This window comes from Lepidochelys olivacea (genome assembly GCF_965140295.1).
Source record: "Lepidochelys olivacea isolate rLepOli2 genome assembly, chromosome: 2".
Classification (NCBI taxonomy): domain Eukaryota; kingdom Metazoa; phylum Chordata; order Testudines; family Cheloniidae; genus Lepidochelys; species Lepidochelys olivacea.
In genome coordinates this window covers 261,276,738-261,297,097 of record NC_140412.1, presented here as the reverse complement: position 1 = coordinate 261,297,097, position 20,360 = coordinate 261,276,738, and the positions used below count along the sequence as shown (strand labels likewise).

Sequence of the window (20,360 nt, the reverse complement as noted above, 5' to 3'; positions counted from 1 at the left end):
GATTGCAATGGGAATGTAAATACAACTTAGCAACTAATCTTCTATCTAAGGGAATCTAACTACTTCAAGAACTGTAACGACGGGGAGCTCTTTATAAATGATATGCATTATTAGGATGCTGCACATCAACTAGACCAGGGGTGGCCAACCTGTGGCTCCGGAGCCAGACGCGGCTCGTCAGACCTTAATATGCGGCTCCTCGTACAGGCACCGACTCCGGGGCTGGATCTACAGACGCCAACTTTCCAATGTGCCGGGGGGGGAGCTCACTGCTCAACCCCTGGCTCTGCCACAGGCCCTGCCCCCACTCCACCCCTTCCTGCCCCCTCCCCTCAGACTGCCATGCCCTCGCTCCTCCCCCTCCCCACCCCAAACCTCCTGCACGCCACGAAACAGCTGATTGGGAGGTGTGGGGAGGAAGGGGGAGGTGCTGATCCATGGGGCTGCCGGTGGGTGAGAGGCCCTGGTAGTAGGGTGGGGGAGCTGACGGGGGCTGCTGACGTATTACTGTGGCTCTGTGGCAATGTACATTGGTAAATTCTGGCTCCTTCTCAGGCTCAGATTGGCCACCCCTGAACTAGACAATATATCCCCCAATCTTAATTCATGACTGAGATGCACAGACAAAGTTAGAGCATAGTTTTATTGCATGGAAATGGTATTTCACACATGCACAATTACTGTAGATTTGCCTATGTAAAAACATACAGAACACTGCCTGAAACTTCCCTGTAAGCCGTGCCTTGGCAAGGCCAGTTATATATATATGTATTATTTTTCCCCAAGCAGCCCCTCCTCACAGGGCCAGATCAGATAATGTAAATCAGCATCCCTCCTCTGAGAAAAGCTGGTTTACACCATCTGAGGATTTGGCCCTATATTTTTAATTTCCCCCCCTCATCCATAGTAAATGACACTCATATGGAAAACCACGACTGCAAACCCAGAGACCAATTTGGGTTAATAATGAACAAAATGACTGTCAAATCTAGGACCAAATCTACAGTATCTGAAAAGCAAGAATCATAAATGCCATGGCCGTGAATGCAATTCATACCTCTCCACTCACTGTGCCAAAGGCCAAAATTGGAAAAATGCCCTTTAAAATAGGACTAAGTTATTTAACAAAATTGAAAGAAACAGCATATATTACACACAGCAAAATGTTGGAAATAAATATGAAATATTTTGTTGCATCTTTAGTGGCAAAATCCCCTATTTCCATCCAAGGATCTCAAAGCATTTTACAAGCAGTAATAAAAATAGCTCCAGATCACCTCTGTAAAGTACGGAAGTATTATTATTCCCATTTTACAGCTACTTTGTAACATAAGGATATTAAGAATTCGATCCTGCACTGATAGTAGGAGTCCCAAGTGACTTTCTGAGCAGCTACGTGTTAAGCCAGAGGCAAAGGCAGGAATAGAACCCAGAACTATCTGACTGCCAGCCCAGTGCTTTGACTAAAAGACCAGGCTTCCTTCCTGCTTTGCTGAAGGCATTCTGAAATTTGGACGAGGTCAAGGAGTAGAGAGCTAATGAATTACAGCTGAGAGGTGGGTTAGACGGTGTGATCCCAACCAAATGTCATGCTAAACAGATGGAGGCGGAGGGAGAACTGGTAAAAAAATCAAAATTCTTACCTCCCCATTCAAGAAACAATAGAGAACAGCAACGACAAAGCCCTGGATAAACAGGAGAGAAAAGACTGTAAATTAAAATCCTCTAGGGAACTCATAGAAAATAGCTGAAGGGGGGTGGGGGAACCTGCTAGTCTACAAAGCACATACGGTAAGTGAATGAACACACAAAGAGAGATCCATGCACAGCAGTCATAACAAATACAGATTTCTTTCTTTCTTTCTTTCTTTCTTTCTTTCTTTCTTTCTTTCTTTCTTTCTTTCTTTCTTTCTTTCTTTCTTTCTTTCTTTCTTTCTTTCTTTCTTTCTTAAAGCAGAATTCACGGTATAATCACCTGGAAAGATCCCAGTCCCAGTTCAAACACTAGTCTCTCCCGTTTACTGACATTTTCAGGAGAAAAGGCAAACACAGTGTAGTGAATTCCAAACAAGGGGATAAGCAGCAGAGTGGAGCGGGCCAGCCTCCTGTTACGACAAATTGAAAGAATGTTAATATATCTCTGCAGGGACAGCTTGAGCTTTGATTAACATTTTGTGGTGTTCCATTTGCCATAAATAAATAAATAAATAAAATATATATATATGAAATGTTCCCATGCGTTCCCATCCCCTGATTTCGCCTACATTTTATCCTGACCCCATTTTCTAACACTTGGTACAGTCTGAGTATGAATATGTATGAATAGTTTAGAACTGTTGACTATCGTATTCTCTTATTTTGGTTGAATGTTCTTCTGGACATAGGGTGACCAGACAGCAAATGTGAAAAATCGGGAAGGGGTGAGGGGTAATAGGAGCCTATATAAGAAAAAGACCCAAAAATCGGGACTGTCCCTATAAAATCGGGATATCTGGTTACCCTATCGGGACAGGGACTGTCTCTTACTAGGGATATGTACAGTACCAAACTCAATGGGGCTCTGATCTTAGCAGTGGTCTCTGAGTGCTACCATAATACAAATAAAATAAATAACAATAGCACCACCTGATGGCCTTCTTTATATGCAGCACCCAGAATCTCCATTCTGTGAGTTCACTCTTCTTGAAAGAGAAAAGGTCTCCATGGTATTATGCAATCATGACTCTACTGCCCATGGGCCTGATTCTGCTTTCATTTACACTGGTGCAAATCATGTGTAACTCCATTGAAGTCAACTGTGTTGCACCAATGTAAAATGGTGTGAGAGGAAAATCAAGCCCAGTGGGTGTAGACAAGAATACAGGGAACTAAATAGGTACTAGTGAGCAATTGATTCTATATGGATGAAATTCACGCTATGTAGAGGCCCAGCACAATGTCTGCGCATCACTCAAGCCCTAATTAAGCAAGCCTATGCTTGGTGAGGCAGCTTGCCACCATGAGAAACCATCTCTTGCTTTCTGCTACAATATAAGTTGAATTTTTATGGGTAAGCACACAAAAGGAACAAGGCAACTGACTGCCTATCTGCAAACAAAGCGGGTATAGTGGTCACAAAGAATACCTTCTGGATTGCAAAGCTTAATTTCCTCCAGTAGAAAGATGAGTGGCTGAGAGACGTCTGATGGGGACACATGAACATTTCCCTTAAAACGAGTTGGCATAGAGGTGGGAATAGAGAAAGAGAGAGGCCCTTGCTGAGAGCTGGAAGAACTCCCCGCCATTATTTCATAGGCAGTGCTGACGTGGCTATACCGAATGCCACAGCGAAAATGTGACACTGTCTCATTGCTGGAAGTATTTTTGTTGTACTCTCTCCCGCTCCCCATCCCCTGCAGCATTCCTCTTTGTCTGATATGGCTTCAGCCGGCCAAAGTATGGGTCGTCAACAGGCTGCGAGAGCATACAGGATTCATCAGTCAATTCACTACAATGTATCAAGCTAATGACGAGGCTGCTAAACATCATACACCCCAGTACAGCGTTTGTGGACTATGAAAATATCATAGTGGATAAGACAAGTATCAGAAGCACTGGAAGAAGAGAGAGCAGGCTAACAGAATCTTCAAACCCATTTGGCGCTACAATATTTAAGCTAGCCATGGAATGAGAAGAGATCAAGACGAGGCATGAAGATAGACACAGAGATACCTCTCTCCAAAATCCATCATTTTAGAAAAAAGATGTTTTAAAAAACCCAGCTTGAATGGAAAGTGCATTGTTTCATAATGGATTGAAATGGCATGCTCTAATTCAGCCACAAGTTACTGGGTTCAATGCAGGAATGCCTGGGTGAATTTCTATGACTTGCGCTAAGCAGGAGGTCTGATCAGTTGATCAAAATGGTCCCTATTAGCTTTAAAATCTCAGAATCTGTAACTGCAATGCCATCTCAGGTTTGGAGGATACTGTCTTTAATTAACCCTGTGAAAACCTTGGAGGAAATGCATGCATAGTGAACACTAAGTAAGAGGTATTTTGTACACACACAGATTTATAGAAGATCAAAAATTGGCTCATAACAAGTTAGAAAAGGGGATTGTAATGGGTAGAAAAGAATTAGATGTTGTTAAGGAGTCTGCCTCGTCTGACTGAAGCATACTATTCCTGAACCAGGATGTCAAAACAAAGTCTCCAAGCTGGTTGCTGAGAGTTTTTGAAATACTAAATAAAATCATGCTTTAAAAAGAACAAGTTTCCTCATTTTTTTTAAAAAATGAGGTATTGTGCTTTCATAATTGTGCTTCCATTACGGATATGGAGAAAACACATGAACTAACAAATTAACTTTGCAATGTGATTGATCAATGCTTCATACTGCAGAAAGGCAAAGAAATCAAACAGAAATGGAAGAAAGAGCAAGCCTAGATGAAAGACAACTTGAAGTACCTGGTGCAACTAGACTGGCCATGTCACAAAAGGACATTGGAGAAGGGCACTAACAACATCCATCTTTAAGGAACTGAGATCCCTAGAACTTATACACTGTGCAGATCTTGTATGTAACAAAACTGCGGCAAGGAAACCAAAAGCCAACAAACACAACATTAAAACAACTGATGAAACAAAAACTATCCATAGATGTTATCCAGCATTGGCAGCCAGCTATCACATCTGCTGATGGGTCACAGCCAAAACCTGGGATCTCAATACCCATGAACTTGGGGAAGTTTGCACATGAATCTCCCTTTCACATAGACACCTTATCTCTATAATAAGCTAAACCAAAACTAGCTTTGAATATCCCCGAGATTGAACAGAAATTTGTATCCAGGTACAATTTTTGCCGCTCTCTATAGCTGTTTCTGAATGAGAATTCTTGGCGACATGATGTTGGATAGTCACCTTGCAATGGTCAGAATCAGTCTGTTGGTGAAGAAGTGATGATTCCTGTTATTTTACCAGGAGCATCAGCAGGGGAGAAAAATGAAAGCAGAAGCAGTGATGAAAGCAAGACTGTTACAGCGTGCTGCATTCATTTACATTCATGGCTACAGAACTTAATAGACACGCTACTGAAGTTGCAGAAACACTAGTTAGCTGACCAAACATTACTTGGCTGTTTGGAAGGGACACAGCCTCTAAGAAATGTGACTAAACTCCTGGCTGCAGTCCAACACCTCTAAAAATACCAGAGTTAGCTAAAATGTCAGGGAGGGCTAGTGCCCTGTTAGACACTGAACGAGGCAGAACATCTATTGGTTTTATGACTGTCTTCAATGAAAGCATTAAAAATGAGAGACTTTGTTATCACAGTTTCAGGGATGGGTTTTCTCACTTATATATTGTGACTGGGAGTCAGAGTATCAATGGAATTTTATTGTGCAAAAACATGGATTCATTTTTTCCTTTTCTTTTTCCTCATCTCCTGATTGACGAGGTTGCCTCAACCAACCTGAAGTCTAATGCACTAAGCAAGATACGTTTATAATAGATGGGAAGAAATAACAAAGAGGAAAGTTCTATAATTTTGTCCTCTATAAGGAACCTTTCATTTGCATTAATAGGCTTGTTTGGAGAGAGGTTGCTGAAGCCCATGTACGTTGCTGGGGGCATAAGTCTGCATGAATCAAAGATGGAAAAGATCAAGTATGCTAAATTAATTTAGTCCCCTTTCCAGTGATTTGTACTGAATATTCTACCCTATTTCTATTTTACATTTTAAACAAGATTTTAAAACACATGATTGGTCTTTGTTTTAATCAAAACTAAATATGTGTGGTTGGAAAAATAAACACCTTAATTTGAGAAAATCAGAGATTTGTGTGTGTGTGTGCACTGTGATCTGGAACTTTGAGACTGAGTTCTAAGGAAATAATAAAGGGAGAGGTTTTCAAAGCTACCAAAATATTTAGATGACCGTTAATTTCTAAAGGAAATTCCTTATATGGCTTTGAAAATTCCACCCAAAATAACCAAATATGCATAACAATCGATACCAATGACTAAGTGGGGTTGGATGAATAGGGGAATGATAAAGGTCTGTAAGTATTTGAAGTATGTAAAAACATGGATATAGAGGAATTATGTAGAGTGGTACAAGAAGGTAAGAACTAGGAGTAAAGGATTGAAATTAATAACATGATAATTAAGCCAGAGTATAAATAAGAAGAACATATTGACCATGAGAGCTAATACAAAGCAGAATTGTCTCACCATTGCTTAAGGCATTAAAAACTGGGTTCAACAATAACATTCTTGTTAGTCACAAGGTGGCACGAATACAGATTGTCTCAGCTGAATGTATAGGTAGGTAGATCTTGGAGAAATGCTTTATAGTTGTAGTGCAATGCTTCTAGGAAGCAGAGCATAACTCCAGAAAAGTTTGTCTGGAGAAGCTTTCTAAAAGGTTTTTGCTTTTTTCTGACTGAAATAATTGCTTAGGTACTCGACGGACCCATAGACGCAAAACAAATATTATCAGGGAAATTACCCAGGAATTTTTCAAAAGTACCTAAGGGAGGTAGGCAGCCAACTCCCATCCCCCTTAGACATTGCTGAAAATCCCAACTTCTGTGGGTTAATAAAAAACCAAGAAAATCATTACAGATAAAGCATCAGTGAACCACACCTAAGGAAACAACTCCCCGTAGGGAAGGACTAGTTGTCCTAAAAGTTTTCTTCCATCTTTAATTAATAAGATTCAACACAGACACATCTTGTGACTTAGAAATCCGGGCAGCTAGAATGGTGAGAGAGAGAGATTGTGAAGGCTCGGTGAGTGAGCGTTCCTTGTCGGGCACATAGACAGCCCGCAAAGGGAGGAGGGCTGTGACTCCGGAATGGATTCTGTGAGGAAGCTCTGGGGTTTATCTGTTCTTCCTGCTTCTGGGAAAGAGGGAAACATGAAAAAACAACAGCTGAAGGCTGAGAGCTGCCTCTCTCTTCTCCTCTAGATGTCTTCTGATTACTGAAGTTGTGTCTGTGTCATAGTTCCCAGGACTATGCCTGCTTGTGCTAGTCTGGTCATGAGGCCACCTAACAGAACTACGCCCTTGTCATATAGATAAGATTAAGGCAATGCTACTCTGTGCATATGAAGATTGAGACAACATTGACAACTATTCCAATTTAGGAACAGACTGATTGAGGCCTATTGCTGAGTCCATGGTTCTCGTCTCTTGATGACTTTCTTATAAAACTTTTGGGGGGGCCCCCAAGGATCTGTACTGGGACCAGTGCTGTTCAACACATTCATAAATGATCTGGAAAAAAGGGTAAACAGTGAGATGGCAAAATTTGCAGATGATACAAAATTACTCAAGATAGTTAAGTCCAAAGCAGACTGCGAAGAGCTACAAAGGGATCTCACAAACGTGGGTGATTGGGCAACAAAATGGCAGATGAAATTCAATGTTGATAAATGCAAAGTAATGCACATTGGAAAAAACAATCCCAGCTACACGTACAGAGTGATAGGGACTAAATTAGCTGTTACCACTCAAGAAAGAAATCTTGGAGTCATTGTGGATAGTCATGGGTGGTGGATATAATAGGCCAGAGGAGGCTAAGGCTACCCTGGCACAGCTGCTACCGACAGGTTGCCAGACTTCTAGGCCCTGCACTTCGCCTCTTCTCTTCCCTGCTCCACGCCTTTCCTGAGGCCCCCACCGCCCACCGCTGCCTGGTGAGTGAGTCCCTCCTCTCCTCCACTCCACCCCCATCTCCTGAGGTCCTTGCTGCTCGCCACGTCCCTTCTCACTCCCCGCCCCCATGAGACCCCCTTGCCCACCACGTCCCTCCTCACTCCCCATCCCGAAACCCCCTCGCCCACCACTCGCCATGTCCCTTCTCACTCCCCGCCCCCCCGAGATCCCCCGCCCACCACTTGCTGTGTGCCTCCTCACTGCCTGCCCCCACCAGACCTCCCATTCACTGCTTCCCTCCTTTCCTCCACCCCGCATGACACCCCACCGCTCACCGTGTCCCTCCTCACCCCGTTGCCCCCACAAATGGGACGGAGTGAGTGGCGAGGAGGGATGCAGCAAGCAGCGGGGGCGGGGAGTGTGTCTCACCGGGTGGGGCCTGAGGAGGGATGCACCCTGTGGTGGGCAGGGGGGGTCTCATGTTGGGAGGGGTGAGGAGGGATGTGGCGGGTGGGAGCGGGCCTCGTAGGGCAGGAAGGTGAAAAGGGACAGAGTGGGCAGGGTGTCTTGTGGGACTTGGGATGCGGTGAATGGCGGGTGGGGGGGTCTCACAGAGTGGGGGTGGAGGAGAGGAGGGACGCAGTGAGCAGGGGGTGGGGGGTCGCACGGGGAGGGGGTGGAGAAAAGGAGGGATGTGGTGGTCGGGGGGTCTTGCAGGGGAGGAGGTTGGAGGAGGGGAGAGACAGGGTGGGCAGCCTCGCGGGGTGGGGGTGGAGGAGAGGAGGGACATGGTGAGCAGTGGTGCGGGGAGGGATGGTGGAGGGGGCAGGGACTGGGCCGAATGGGAGCGGAGCCTGGGCCGTGAGCAGAAGAGGCAGGACAGGGAGCCAGCCTTCCCCAGGGGAAACTTTGCCAGCCGTCCACGTGGCTAGCTCTCTGAAAACATTCACTTCACTTGCAGCAGCAGTCAAAAGTGCTAACTGAATGTTAGGAACCGATGAGAAAGGGACAGATAATAAGACAAAAAGATTATCATGCCACTGCGTAAATCCATGGGATGCCCACCCCTTGAATACTGTGTGCAGCTCAAGTCACCCCATCTCAAACATGATATATTAGAAGTTGAAAAGTTAAAGAGAAGGGCAAGAAAAATGATTAGGGATATGAAACAGCTTCCATATGAGGAGAGATCAAAACCACCTGGGACTGATCAGCTCAGATAATAGATGATTAAGATGGGATATAATAGAAGTCTACACAATCATGAATGGGGTGGACAAGGCAAGTTTTATTTATCCTTCACTTACCACAAGAACCAAAGGTCACCCAATGAAATTAATAGGCGGGTAATTGAAAACTAGTATATGGGAGTACTTCACACAATGCACAGTCAACCCACGGAACTCACTGCCTGGGGATGATGTGAAGGCCAATTGTATAACTGGATTAAAAAATGACTTAGAAGAGTTCACGGGGGAATAGGTCTGTAAATGCTATTAGCCAAGATGGTCAGGGATGCAACTAACTCCCTGCTTTGGGTGTTCCTAAACCTTTGGTGGCTAGAAGCTGGGACTGGAAGATCACTCAATAACTCCCCTTTTCTGTTCGCTTCCTCTGAAGCAGCTGGCACTGTCCACTGACGGAAGACAGGATGCTGGTCTATATGGACCATTGGTCTGACCGAGCGTGGTCATTCTTATGTTAAGCTATCAATGGATCCAAGTGATTTATGAAGCTGTATTCTTCGAAAAAGATTTATATAATAGTTATTATGCTATTTGGGACCCCTCCTTTGAAGGAAAAAAAAGGCTAAATCTGGTTTCTAGTTTAATTTGGAACATGTATAAGTAGCTCAGGATGACAAAATTGTATTTTAAGGAGGAGGATAAAGGGCAAAAGACCTATTTGTACACTAGGTAATGGAGGAATGGGACGCTGCAAGTATAATTAGATGCTTGGTTTATGCTCCACTGCCTGTATTTTGGAATATACAGTAAGTCAGCATCTATTTATTGGAGACATTGGCAAGTTTTAATAAAAAACAAACAATGAAGGCAAAACCTGAGACGGGTGGGTATGGAGCGGTCACGGTTGTTTGGGAACTCAGCAATCTCCTGGATGGAGACATTATCTGTATATTTCCACAGCTTCGAAATGTAGAAGATTCCGTCAATGGGCTGCCTATCTCTGCCTGGCTGGAAAACAGACCACTTAGATCAGCCGGGCCTCTTCTGAAACCGAACAGGGCAGCTGACTACATTTCTCTTGTTTGGCATGTCAGTAAGAATGCTAGCACTTAATGCCCTCAGTCTAACAACTGAATGGCCATGAACACTGAACTAACCTGTCACACCTAAACAGCAGCCCTCATGAACACGCTGGAGGTATGTTGCTGGGATGGCACATGGAGAGTTAATATTGCCTGCAGCCTGTGCTAGGTTTATATTACGGTAGCTAGAAGACTTCAGCTGTCCATCTGCCACCTTTCAACTGCTCTGAATTTACTTAGAGTGAAATTCACCGCTATGCAGAGGCTCAGCATGAGGCCTGTCCACCATTTCCATGTGAATTAAGTGGTGAATTTCATCCTTAAAAATGATTTTAGCTCAGAAATGTGGATTCCAGTTTCTATGGTGGTCTCAGATCACTACCTTTTCTGGACTGAGCAAATGCCTATTGCTGATTTTTAAAAAACAATTATTTTCTTCTTCTTTTCCTACTTTTTATTTCTTGTGTTTGTTTTTATTCAGGATCAGTTCCTTGGCTGAATCTTTTTGGGCAGCTCCTCCGCTCTCTTTTTGTAAGTACCCTGAGAAGAGATCCCGTCTCTAAACTAGAAAAATATTTTTTCAGGCTCAAAATGGGGTAGGTTTTCAAGCAAGGGGAAAAAGTGTGCAACCATTAAGAAGGGAAATTTCCTTGACCTTGACAAAAGGCTGTATTGTGTTTAGATCAGTTTGGCAGGCCACCTTTGAGAGTCCAGGGTTCAAATCAAAAGATTTTACCATGAAATTCCAGTGAAAGTTGGGCTGTACATCATACAGCAAATATACATAAATACATTTTAGGCCAGATCCTTAGCTGGCATAAACTGCTGTAGCTCCATTGACTTCAGGCAAGATATACCAGTTTATACCAGCTGTGGATCTGGTCCATATTTTTCATATTTATATTTTCCTAGCAAAGTTTCAGGCAAAGCACTTTCTTTCCAATGTGCATAGCACTCCCTTGCTACATAATGACCAATAGCTTTTTCTTTAAAAATGGGCAGGTTTGTTAAAAGTTTTCATAAAGACTTTGTGGGTATATTACAGACTGATTCAAAAATCAACTGAACTCAATAAAAAAACACTCCCACTGATTTCAACAGGCTTTGGATTAGGCAGTAATTCTGTTATTCATAATCATAAATCATGTTGGTCAATAAACTGACACATTTGCAACAAATAAGCTTAACATTCTTGATTGTGATGTATCAGCAGAAGCACACGACAAAAACAAAACAAAACAAAAACAAAAAAACAAAAAACCCATCCGCATGCAACAAGAAATAATGAACAGTTTCCCTTCTGCCCCGCTGCTTATATAAACCATTTATTTGCAACATGCCTCACAAAAACACAATAATGTCACGGGATTGTGTACACTTACAGGGTAATGGTGGATAGTTCTGACATCTTGCAAGAGTGCTGGTTAGCCCTCTTGGGCTTACAGTAGCATTTCTGAACGCAGCTGCTAAATATGACAAGATTAGCATTTTTTTTCAGAATACCATGAAAAGGCCAAAGTAGGTCAGTTTCAACACATTTCACGAGACGTGGCACAAAGGTGGAAAGTGGATGCAACTAAATGCAAATGCAGCGCAAACCAGCTCTTTGATCAAAACGAAAACATAAATAAAATGCATTAGCTGCTCCTGGCAATTGCGGTGTATTGAGTCACAGATAAGTTAAAGGAGGAACAACCTGGCTGCAGGTGATTAGAACATTTATGCATAAAAAAAACACGTGTGACTTTGCTGTCAGATACTGCACAGAGAGTAAAAAGAACAATATACTTAATTGAACCAGACCATAGGTATTATGTGTTTGTATTTGGAATACATTTATAAAACAGAAATTGCTGTAAGTCTGTCTTGTTTGACCAGCTCCAAATTAAAGGCACGCGTAACTCTACAGCCACGTGTGATTCATTATTAGAAAGTGGTCACGGACACCAATGTGTTTTTTCAGTTTAGCTTCCTCTAAACCATGGGAATTCCTTGGGAAACTGTGTGCATGACCGGCTCTGCTCACTGGGACTCTTTGCCAGGGTGGTTACACTCAGAGGAGTATACAAGCAAAAACGGCAGCCTTATTCAGTATCGACAGTACCACACCTTCTCCTTGAGATTCTAGCTAAGCCCCAGGGAAGAGGACGGACTCATTACACTCCCGTGTGTGCCTGGGAGGCATGCTCACAGAAAGGCAAGAAAGGTAGGATTGGGGAAACTTGGGGGAACATTTATAAGGAGCCAATGGCTAACAACTTTCTATAGCGCGTGCAGGTGGCTTCTGCATCACTGCTTCCCCTTGGGGGTCCTATCAGCTTTAACTCGTGGCTGAGCCTCCATCAACGAAGGCTGCCCTGGGGATGTGTGGTATCAAGTGCTCTACCCCACCAAGCCCCACCCAATTTGGGAGAGCAGCGTGTGGCAGGGAGCAGGGCTTACGAATGCTTTGTATTGCTGCAACCCACCTGTAGGTGGACTTTTCACTTTGCCCCAGGTTACATCGGTGGAATAACTCTGGTATGAATGAACCCCCAGAAGTCCAATGTGATTGCTTAGTGGGGCTTCCCACAGGGACCCTGTTACACCAGTGCTCTCTTCTTGTTTGCTTCTGGGGAAAAAAATCAAGGAGTTGGCTTAGATGTATAGATGGTATATTATTTTGGGTCCTAGCTGTTTTAGAGACCACATTCTCCAGTGGTGTACATCAGCATAGCTCCCCTGAAGTGGAGCAGCTGGCCCCTTATATTCCATCCTGGGCTGTCTATGCTGCACTTATAAGGGATACAGAACAAAAATTGCAGACCAAGAGGCGAGGGGGCTAAGGAGGTAGCTCTAAGCCACCTTGGTACTCTCCAGCTGCTGGGGTACTCTGGGGTCCAGAGCAGCCCCTAGTATGAGTTAGACAAATCTGGCAGGCTAAGTTATGGCAGGCTCCGAGGACTGTCCAAAATCTCTGCAATGCTGCAACTCCACCCCTAATATGCTCCTCTCTCCCCAGGCATGCTCCCTACAGGAATATTTGAGAGGAGGTCTTCAGACAACAATCACTGTCTTTCTCCTGTTTCCTGCATCAGGAGAATTTTCCCCTGCTGGATTCAGGGCTTTAGGCGATCCTTGATGCTCTTCCAGGCCTTTTGTCTTTTCTGTTACCCTCTGGTGGTTAAGACCATCTGTGGTGCTCCAGCTGACAGCCCACAGATTTGTAGTTCTTGGGTCAGGTGGTGAAGCATTTCCAGGGGAGGCCCCAGGACTGCAATTTGTTTCCCAACCTGACCTCACAGACGTAACTCAGCTCTTTTGATTGCAAAGCCTATTTATTTACTCAGGCATTTGCCCAGAGAGGTAGCATGGGAAGGAAGGAATTTTTATGACAGTTTGAGGGACTTTTTTGCACTTGACACTGTGTCTTTCTCTGGTTGTGTTAATGTATTATTATTTTCGTGTTTTTGTGCATCTGCCTAGAGGTGGCAAAGTCAAAGCTCGCCAGCCCCCATACCCATCGAGATGACTCAGTTAAGGCTCATCAGTTTGCCTAGAGATGGCAGAAGGTGCATTTTATAAACTGAACAATAAAGTCGAATAAATATTTTGTAGCTTGACCATATCCATTACTACGGTTAGAACTGCTGAGTCACTTATTAAAGACACTGCTCTCTTTTTGCACCTTCAACAACCTTGACAGCTACATTCCAACTGCAGAATATGATTGGTAATGATGTAAGAGCCCGAGAGAACAGAGCAGGAGTTTTCGATCTCCTGTGGCACATACTGTTCTAGCAGACAGAAAAAAATAATCATGCTTTGACTTGTAAGCAGAGCTCATTTACTGTGCATAGTGCTGAGAGTAAATACAGAACTGCATGGTGTTTCTGTTAGTAAATCACTTCTCCGAGTATGAATGCTCACTGCATCATCTACCTTGTCTGTTTTTACTGTGCTGTATTGTGCATTGTTTGGCAACTGAAATCCATAATGAGGACTCAGGAGACGATATTAGAAGATTCAGTCAGCTTGTTTTCATGAGTGCTGAAATTTTCAAAAGTGACTAGTGATTTGGGGTACCTCACTCTTTGATTTCCAGAGGGCAGTGCTCAGCAGTTTCTGAAAATCAGGCCTTTTACCGTTTCCCAAATTGGGCATTCAATTGCTTACCACTTTTGAAAATCTTAATCATAGATTTACTTCTTCCTGACACGTTTTCATGCAGCACCTTCTTTGAAGCTTGAGAAATGGATTCCCTTATCACGTCACTCCTTTCTTTACTTAGAAATAACATCTTTTACTGGACCAATTGTCTCTCTAATATCCTGTGACCGACACAGGTATAGCTACACTCCTTTTCTAGTTGTCAGATTAATTTTCCATTGTGTGTGTGCATATATAATTCTGGTGGATAAGAACCAACATGATTCTGCTTGTTTGCTAAAATAGCATTTTCAGCAGGAAAAAGCACATCTCTGGAAATAATATTTGATGGACAAGTGCTGCTGCAAAGTCAGGAAAGAGCGGTACACATTTTGGGATAATTATGGAAAAGGTCTGCAGAACTTCATAAAAAATAACACAACCTTTCCACAAGTTTTTTTTTTTCAACTATTCTACTGAACTTAATAGAGAATTATACCCCTGCTATTGTATTCTACAAGATAAACCCAAAATCTGTAGAATGTAGATCTGCTAGAAGCTTTTATATCATGATTGTTTGTGTGGTTTTTTGGATACAATACAGTTGTATCCAAATCCATTACCCCTTTCCCTTTTTGATCACTGAAAAAAGGGAAAAGGAAAAGAAAGAAGCACAAAAACAAAAACAAAAAAAGGCTTTTTCTTAAAACAAAACCAGAAACATTTATTTTTTCCCCCAAAAAGCTCTCAAAAATCCCCAATTTTTTCCTCTTAAAACATACTTACTAGAGTTTTACCTCATCTAATTTGACCTATTGCCTTCTAAACAGAGCGAAAAGCAAAAGAGGTCAAACCGTTTCTTAATGTTTAATGAAAATGTATTGTGCTCTCATTTTGCATATCATCAGCACTTTGATAATACACTGATCGTGGATTTAGGAACGCTGATAGATCAGGTTCGTTCACTGGAATGGGACGAAGCGTTGTCATCAAGGCAGATGGAGATTAAGAGGTAGGGCTTAACTCAGTACACCTGCACAGGTGTAAGTGAGGGAGAATTTGGCTGATGCATGATTGTAAAGGTGAAAAAGAGGAAACGTTATACAAGTTAAGAATGATGTTATTAAGAATTCCTGGGCAACTCCTTTTGGGGGAGTGGGGTCGGGCGGCTTGTCTACACTACTGTTTACGTCGATGTAAGTTATGTCACTCAGGGGTGTGAACCGCCCCCGAGCGACACAACTCACATCTACTTAACGCAGTGTCTACACCATGCGATGTCGGCAGGAGATGCTCTCCCATCGGTACAGCTTCCGCCTTTAATGAAGGTGGATTAATTACAACAAGAGAGTGCGCTTCTGTCAGTGTAGCTTGTCTTCACCAGAAGCACTAAATCGACGCAGCGGCATCAACCACAGTGGCGCCGATTTAGTGCTGTAGTGAAGACAAGCCTGGGGAAAGGAGACTGGAAACATAGTGGAATGTAGGCCAGAGATAATAATGCAGACAAACTGTGCAAAAAGGAGTGGAGAGGAGGAGTTATCGAATGAAAAATAGACTCTGTGTATACCTCATATTCTAGGCACCTACTTGTATCTATTTAGCTTTTTTGAAGAGGCTTGAGTTGGAGTTTCTTCTCTTCCTACTGAATAGTACAGGATTCACCGTAGCTAGAAAAATCCAAAATCACCCTTGCAAAAAGTGTGGGTTTAAGGGATCAGGAAGAAATGCTTGCAAAGCTGAAGCAGTTTTGCATTTGCAAAATATTACTTGTGATGTCTGCAAAACTTCAGTCTATACAAGATTTGAACATCCGTCCTACTCAGGGAAACTATACTAGAACTATGCATCACCCAATCCACTCAGGCAGAGAGTAAGCTGTATTGTGTTTGTCTTGCCCTACGGACAAATGTTTTTGTGTACTTCACAGAGAGAAACCTGCCTCTCAGCTGGATTTCTGAGAGTGACTCCCATTCCCCAGAACTCTTGTCCAACTCCAACCTCTCTAACATTCTCTCGAGAACTCTTAGTTCAAAATCTCTGTGAATAACTTCATTTCTTGTCTATAAGCTTGAGGAGTGTGAGTATGGCTTACACTGTGTATTTCTATGGGCTTGCCAAGTCAAAGTCAATGCAGAACCCTGGAGCTGTTGCGTAGAGGGCAGCTAATTTGACCAGATGCCTGTGGAGAGGCTATTTTTGTTTCCAATGCGTCCATGGTACTGATGACATGGGGCCCCAATGCTGCTTAAAGCTACACGAGTGTAAATCCTGATTAGTCCCACTGAAATTAAACGAGTTTACACCAGTGTAACTAAAAGCAGAAGTTACTCCAGATTTACCCCATGGTAACCAAAAGCCGAAGTTGACACACGGGCTCTGGCTGCCTGAGGGGAAGCCGCCACCCACTGCTCCACAGGCTTAGCGTTACTGGCCCTGGTCAGCCTACCACGGCTACTGACGCTGGCTATTTGATAAGGATAACGTGCCAAAGTGCGAGAGCAAAGCGGCTGAGTGAGCTACTGAGGTAAGGAGAGTTTGGCTGCTGGGGGAGGAGGCTGAGGGATTATAACAATCCAAAAGGCACCAAGTCCCCAAGAAAAGTAATAAAAAAGCCAAATAAACCAATGCCTCTAACACACATACCCTAAACTAAGGCTACATAAAAAAAGCCAAAAGAGTTAAAAAAAACAAAATGCAGGCAAAAGACCAGCAGCATGTTTGGGGCTCCCCAGTTTATTGCACCGAGTGCAACATGTACAGTTACCTGCCTTGTGGGCATACAGTGCAAGCAAACCACAGCCCTCAGAGACTGAGTACGGGCTCTTGAGGTCAGAGTGGCTGAACTGGATGAACAAAGAGAGACAGAGGTACAGAAGGGAGACTTCTGGGGGCGTAGTAGAGCAGTCCCACCTTCTGACAGCCCCTGTGCTGTGGAGGACGATGAAATTCTCAGGACAGGACAGCATCAAACTGGAGCAGAGGGAAAGGATCCCATAGTTAGGACCCACCTTCTGTCACACTGAGGATATCCCTCCAGGGGCAAGAACCGCAATTATTAGGAAGAGACAGGTAAGAGTAGCAGGGAATTCAATTATTAGAAACATAGATAGTTGGGTTTGTGATGACTGGTGAATTGCATGCTGGGTGAGAAGGCAGAGAGAGGATCTCATGAGATATCTAAATAGTCTTATATATAGTGTTGGGGAGGAGCCAGTGGTTGTGGTACATGTAGGTACCAGTGACATAGGAAATGTAGGAGAGAGGTCCTGGAGGCCCAATTTAGGCTCCTAGGTAAGAGATTAAAGTCCAGGACCTCCATGGTAGCATTCTCTGAAATGCTTCCAGTTCTATGCACAGGGTCAATAAGACAGGCATTATTGCAAGGTCTAAATGTGTAGATGAGTTGGTGTCAGAAGGAGGAATTTAGGTTTAGCAACCAGGGAATGTTTTGGGGAAGAAAGAATTTGAGAAGCAACTTGCTAAAGACATAAACAATAACAGTGATTTTTTTGTAAAGTACATCAGAAACGGGAAGCCTGCAAAACAGACAGTGGGGCAGCTAGATGACAAAGGTGTTAAAGAAGCAATTAAGGAAGAGAAAGTAATTGCAGAGAACCTAAATGAATTCTTTGCACCCATGCTCACTGCAGAGGATATGTGGGAGATACCCACACCAGTGCCATTCTTTTTTGGGTGAGAAATGTGAAGTGTTGTCCCAAATTGATGTGTCAATAGGAGCAGGTTTAGAATAAATTGATAAATTAAATGGTAATAAGTCACCAGGACCAGATGGTGTTCACCCATGAGTTGTTCTGAAAGAGTTCAAACATGTAATGACACAACTACTAATTGTAGTAGTATTAACTGAAATCAGCTTCTGTACAAGATGGCCAGTGAATAGCTATTGTAATCAATTCATAAAAAGGGCTCCAGAGGAGATCTTGGCAGTTATAGGCCGGTGAACCTAATTTCTGTACTGGGCAAACTGGTAGAAATTACAGTAAAGAACAGAATTATCAGACACGTAGATAAACATGATTTGCTGGAGGAGCATCCACACAGCTTTTGTAGAGGGAAGTCATGCCTCACCAATCTATAAGAATTCTTTGAGGGAGTCAACAAGCACATGGATAAGGGTGATCCAGTCGATATGGTGTACTTGGATTTTCAGAAACCATTGACAAGGTACCTCAGCAAAGACTCCTAAGAAAAATAAGTAGCCATGGGATAAGAGGAAAGTCTGCACAGGGATCAGTAACTGATTAAAAGGTAAGAAACGATGGGTAGGAATAGGAGGACTTGTGGCACCTTAGAGACTAACCCAATTTATTTGAGCATAAGCTTTCGTGAGCTACAGCTCACTTCATCGGATGCATAAAGTGGAAAGTACAGTGAAGAGATTTTATATACACACAGACCATGAAAAAATGTATATTGTAAGGAAAGTGATCACTTAAGATGAGCTATTGCCAGCAGGAGAGTAGGGTGGGGGGAGAGAAAACCTTGATTATCACTTCAAAAGGTTTTCTCTCCCCCCCACCCCACTCTCCTGCTGGTAATAGCTCATCTTAAGTGATCATTCTCCTTACAATGTATGTTTTTTCATGGTCTATGTGTATATAAAATCTCCTCACTGACTTTCCACAGTATGCATCCGATGAAGTGAGCTATAGCTCACGAAAGCTTATGCTCAAATAAATTGGTTAGTCTCTAAAGTGCCACAAGTACTTCTTTTCTTTTTGCGAATACAGACTAACACGGCTGCTACTCTGAAACCTATGGGTAGGAATAAATGGTCAGTTTTCACAATGGAGAGAGGCAAACAGCAGAGTCTTCAAAGGAGCTGTACCGGGGTCTGTGCTGTTCCACATATTTGTTAATGATCTGGAAAAGATGTGAACAGTGAAGTGTCAATTTGCAGATGATACAAAACTATTCAAGATAGCTAAGTCCAAAGCAGACTGTGAGGATTACAGAGGGATCTCACAAAACTGAGTGACTGGGCAGATGAAATTCAACTTGATAAGTGCAAAGTAATACACATGGGAAAACATAATCCCAACTACACATATACAATAATTGGTTCTAACGTAATTGTTACCACCCCAAACAATGATCTTGGAGTCACTGTGGATAGTTCTCTGAATATTTTTACTCAAAGCGCAGCAGAGGTCAAAGAGGCCAACAAAAGGTTAGGAACTATTAGGAAAGGGATATAAATAAGACAGAAAATGTCATGATGCCACTACATAAATCTATGATACACCCACACCCTGAATACTGTGTCCAGTTCTGGTTGCCCCATCGCAAAAAGGATAAAGTGGAACTGGAAAAGCTTCATGTTAGGATATAGATATTCAGGCCTGTCTGTAAAGGCCTGTACTTTAAGAAGTTAGGTGTATTCTTATCACTTGGCTAGTTAGAGGTATAAAAGAAAGAATCAAAATCACTGTCTGCCAATGTAAGGTCCTTCTCTTACTGTGACAGTCTGGGGCCCTGTTCTTAGGCTAAGGCCTTTGGCTAAGCAGCAGAGGCAGCCATAAGCTGGGAAGCGACCGGTCACATCCTCACATTCCAAAGTAGTCACATGGAAAGAAGGTGCTATTGGGCTGTTAGGAATACAATCCTGTCCTGATAGTGCCTATCAGCTCCAGAGAAAGGGAAGTGCCTAGAAAATGTAAAAGAAAACTTAGTTTGATAGCATCCTGTCTGGCAAGAACTCACTTATCAATACTGGGATGTGAAATCCTCACTTCTGTATTGTCTTGCCATTATAGTTCCCACTTTGCTATTGTTTGTCTGTATAATCTCTGTCTGGTTCTGTGATTGTTCCTGTCTGCTGTATAATTAATTTTGCTGGGTGTAAACTAATTAAGGTGGTGGGATATAATTGGTTACATAATCATGTTACAATATGTTAGGATTGGTTAGTTAAATTTTAGTAGAATGATTGGTTAAGGTATAGCTAAGAATATTACTATATAAATTAGGGGCAAACAGGAAGTAAGTTGGGATTCGGAAATAAGGAAAAGGAACTTGTATTTAAGCTTGCTGGAAGTTCACCCCAATAAACATCGAATTGTTTGCACCTTCGGACTTCGGGTATTGTTGCTCTCTGTTCATGTGAGAAGGACCAGGGAAGTGGGAGAGTGAAGGAATAAGCTCTCTAACACTTCACAGAAGGGCAAAAAGATGGTCAAGGGTATGGAATGGCTTCCGCATGAGAAGAGACTAAAAAGATTAGGACTGTTCGTCTTAGAAAAGAGATGACTAAGGGGGGATATGATAGAGGTCTATAAAATCATGACCGGTGT

At 42.9% G+C, this 20,360-nt stretch overlaps 1 protein-coding gene across 5 annotated transcripts in view; it reads right to left on the bottom strand.

Annotated features, from left to right (window-relative positions):
* ADCYAP1R1 (ADCYAP receptor type I) overlaps positions 1–20,360 on the bottom strand; it is a 184,358-nt gene that overhangs the window by 10,148 nt on the left and 153,850 nt on the right. For 3 of the 5 annotated variants that reach the window (XM_084619285.1, XM_084619286.1, XM_084619287.1), the window contains 3 exons: positions 11,298–11,381; positions 1,976–2,105; positions 1,644–1,685 (listed from right to left, as the gene is read on the bottom strand). In XM_084619285.1, coding sequence (XP_084475411.1) covers positions 1,644–1,685; positions 1,976–2,105; positions 11,298–11,381 — 256 coding nt within the window. The remainder of the gene's footprint in view (positions 1–1,643; positions 1,686–1,975; positions 2,106–11,297; positions 11,382–20,360) is intronic. The other 2 variants (XM_084619288.1, XM_084619289.1) reach the window with 1 other exon arrangement.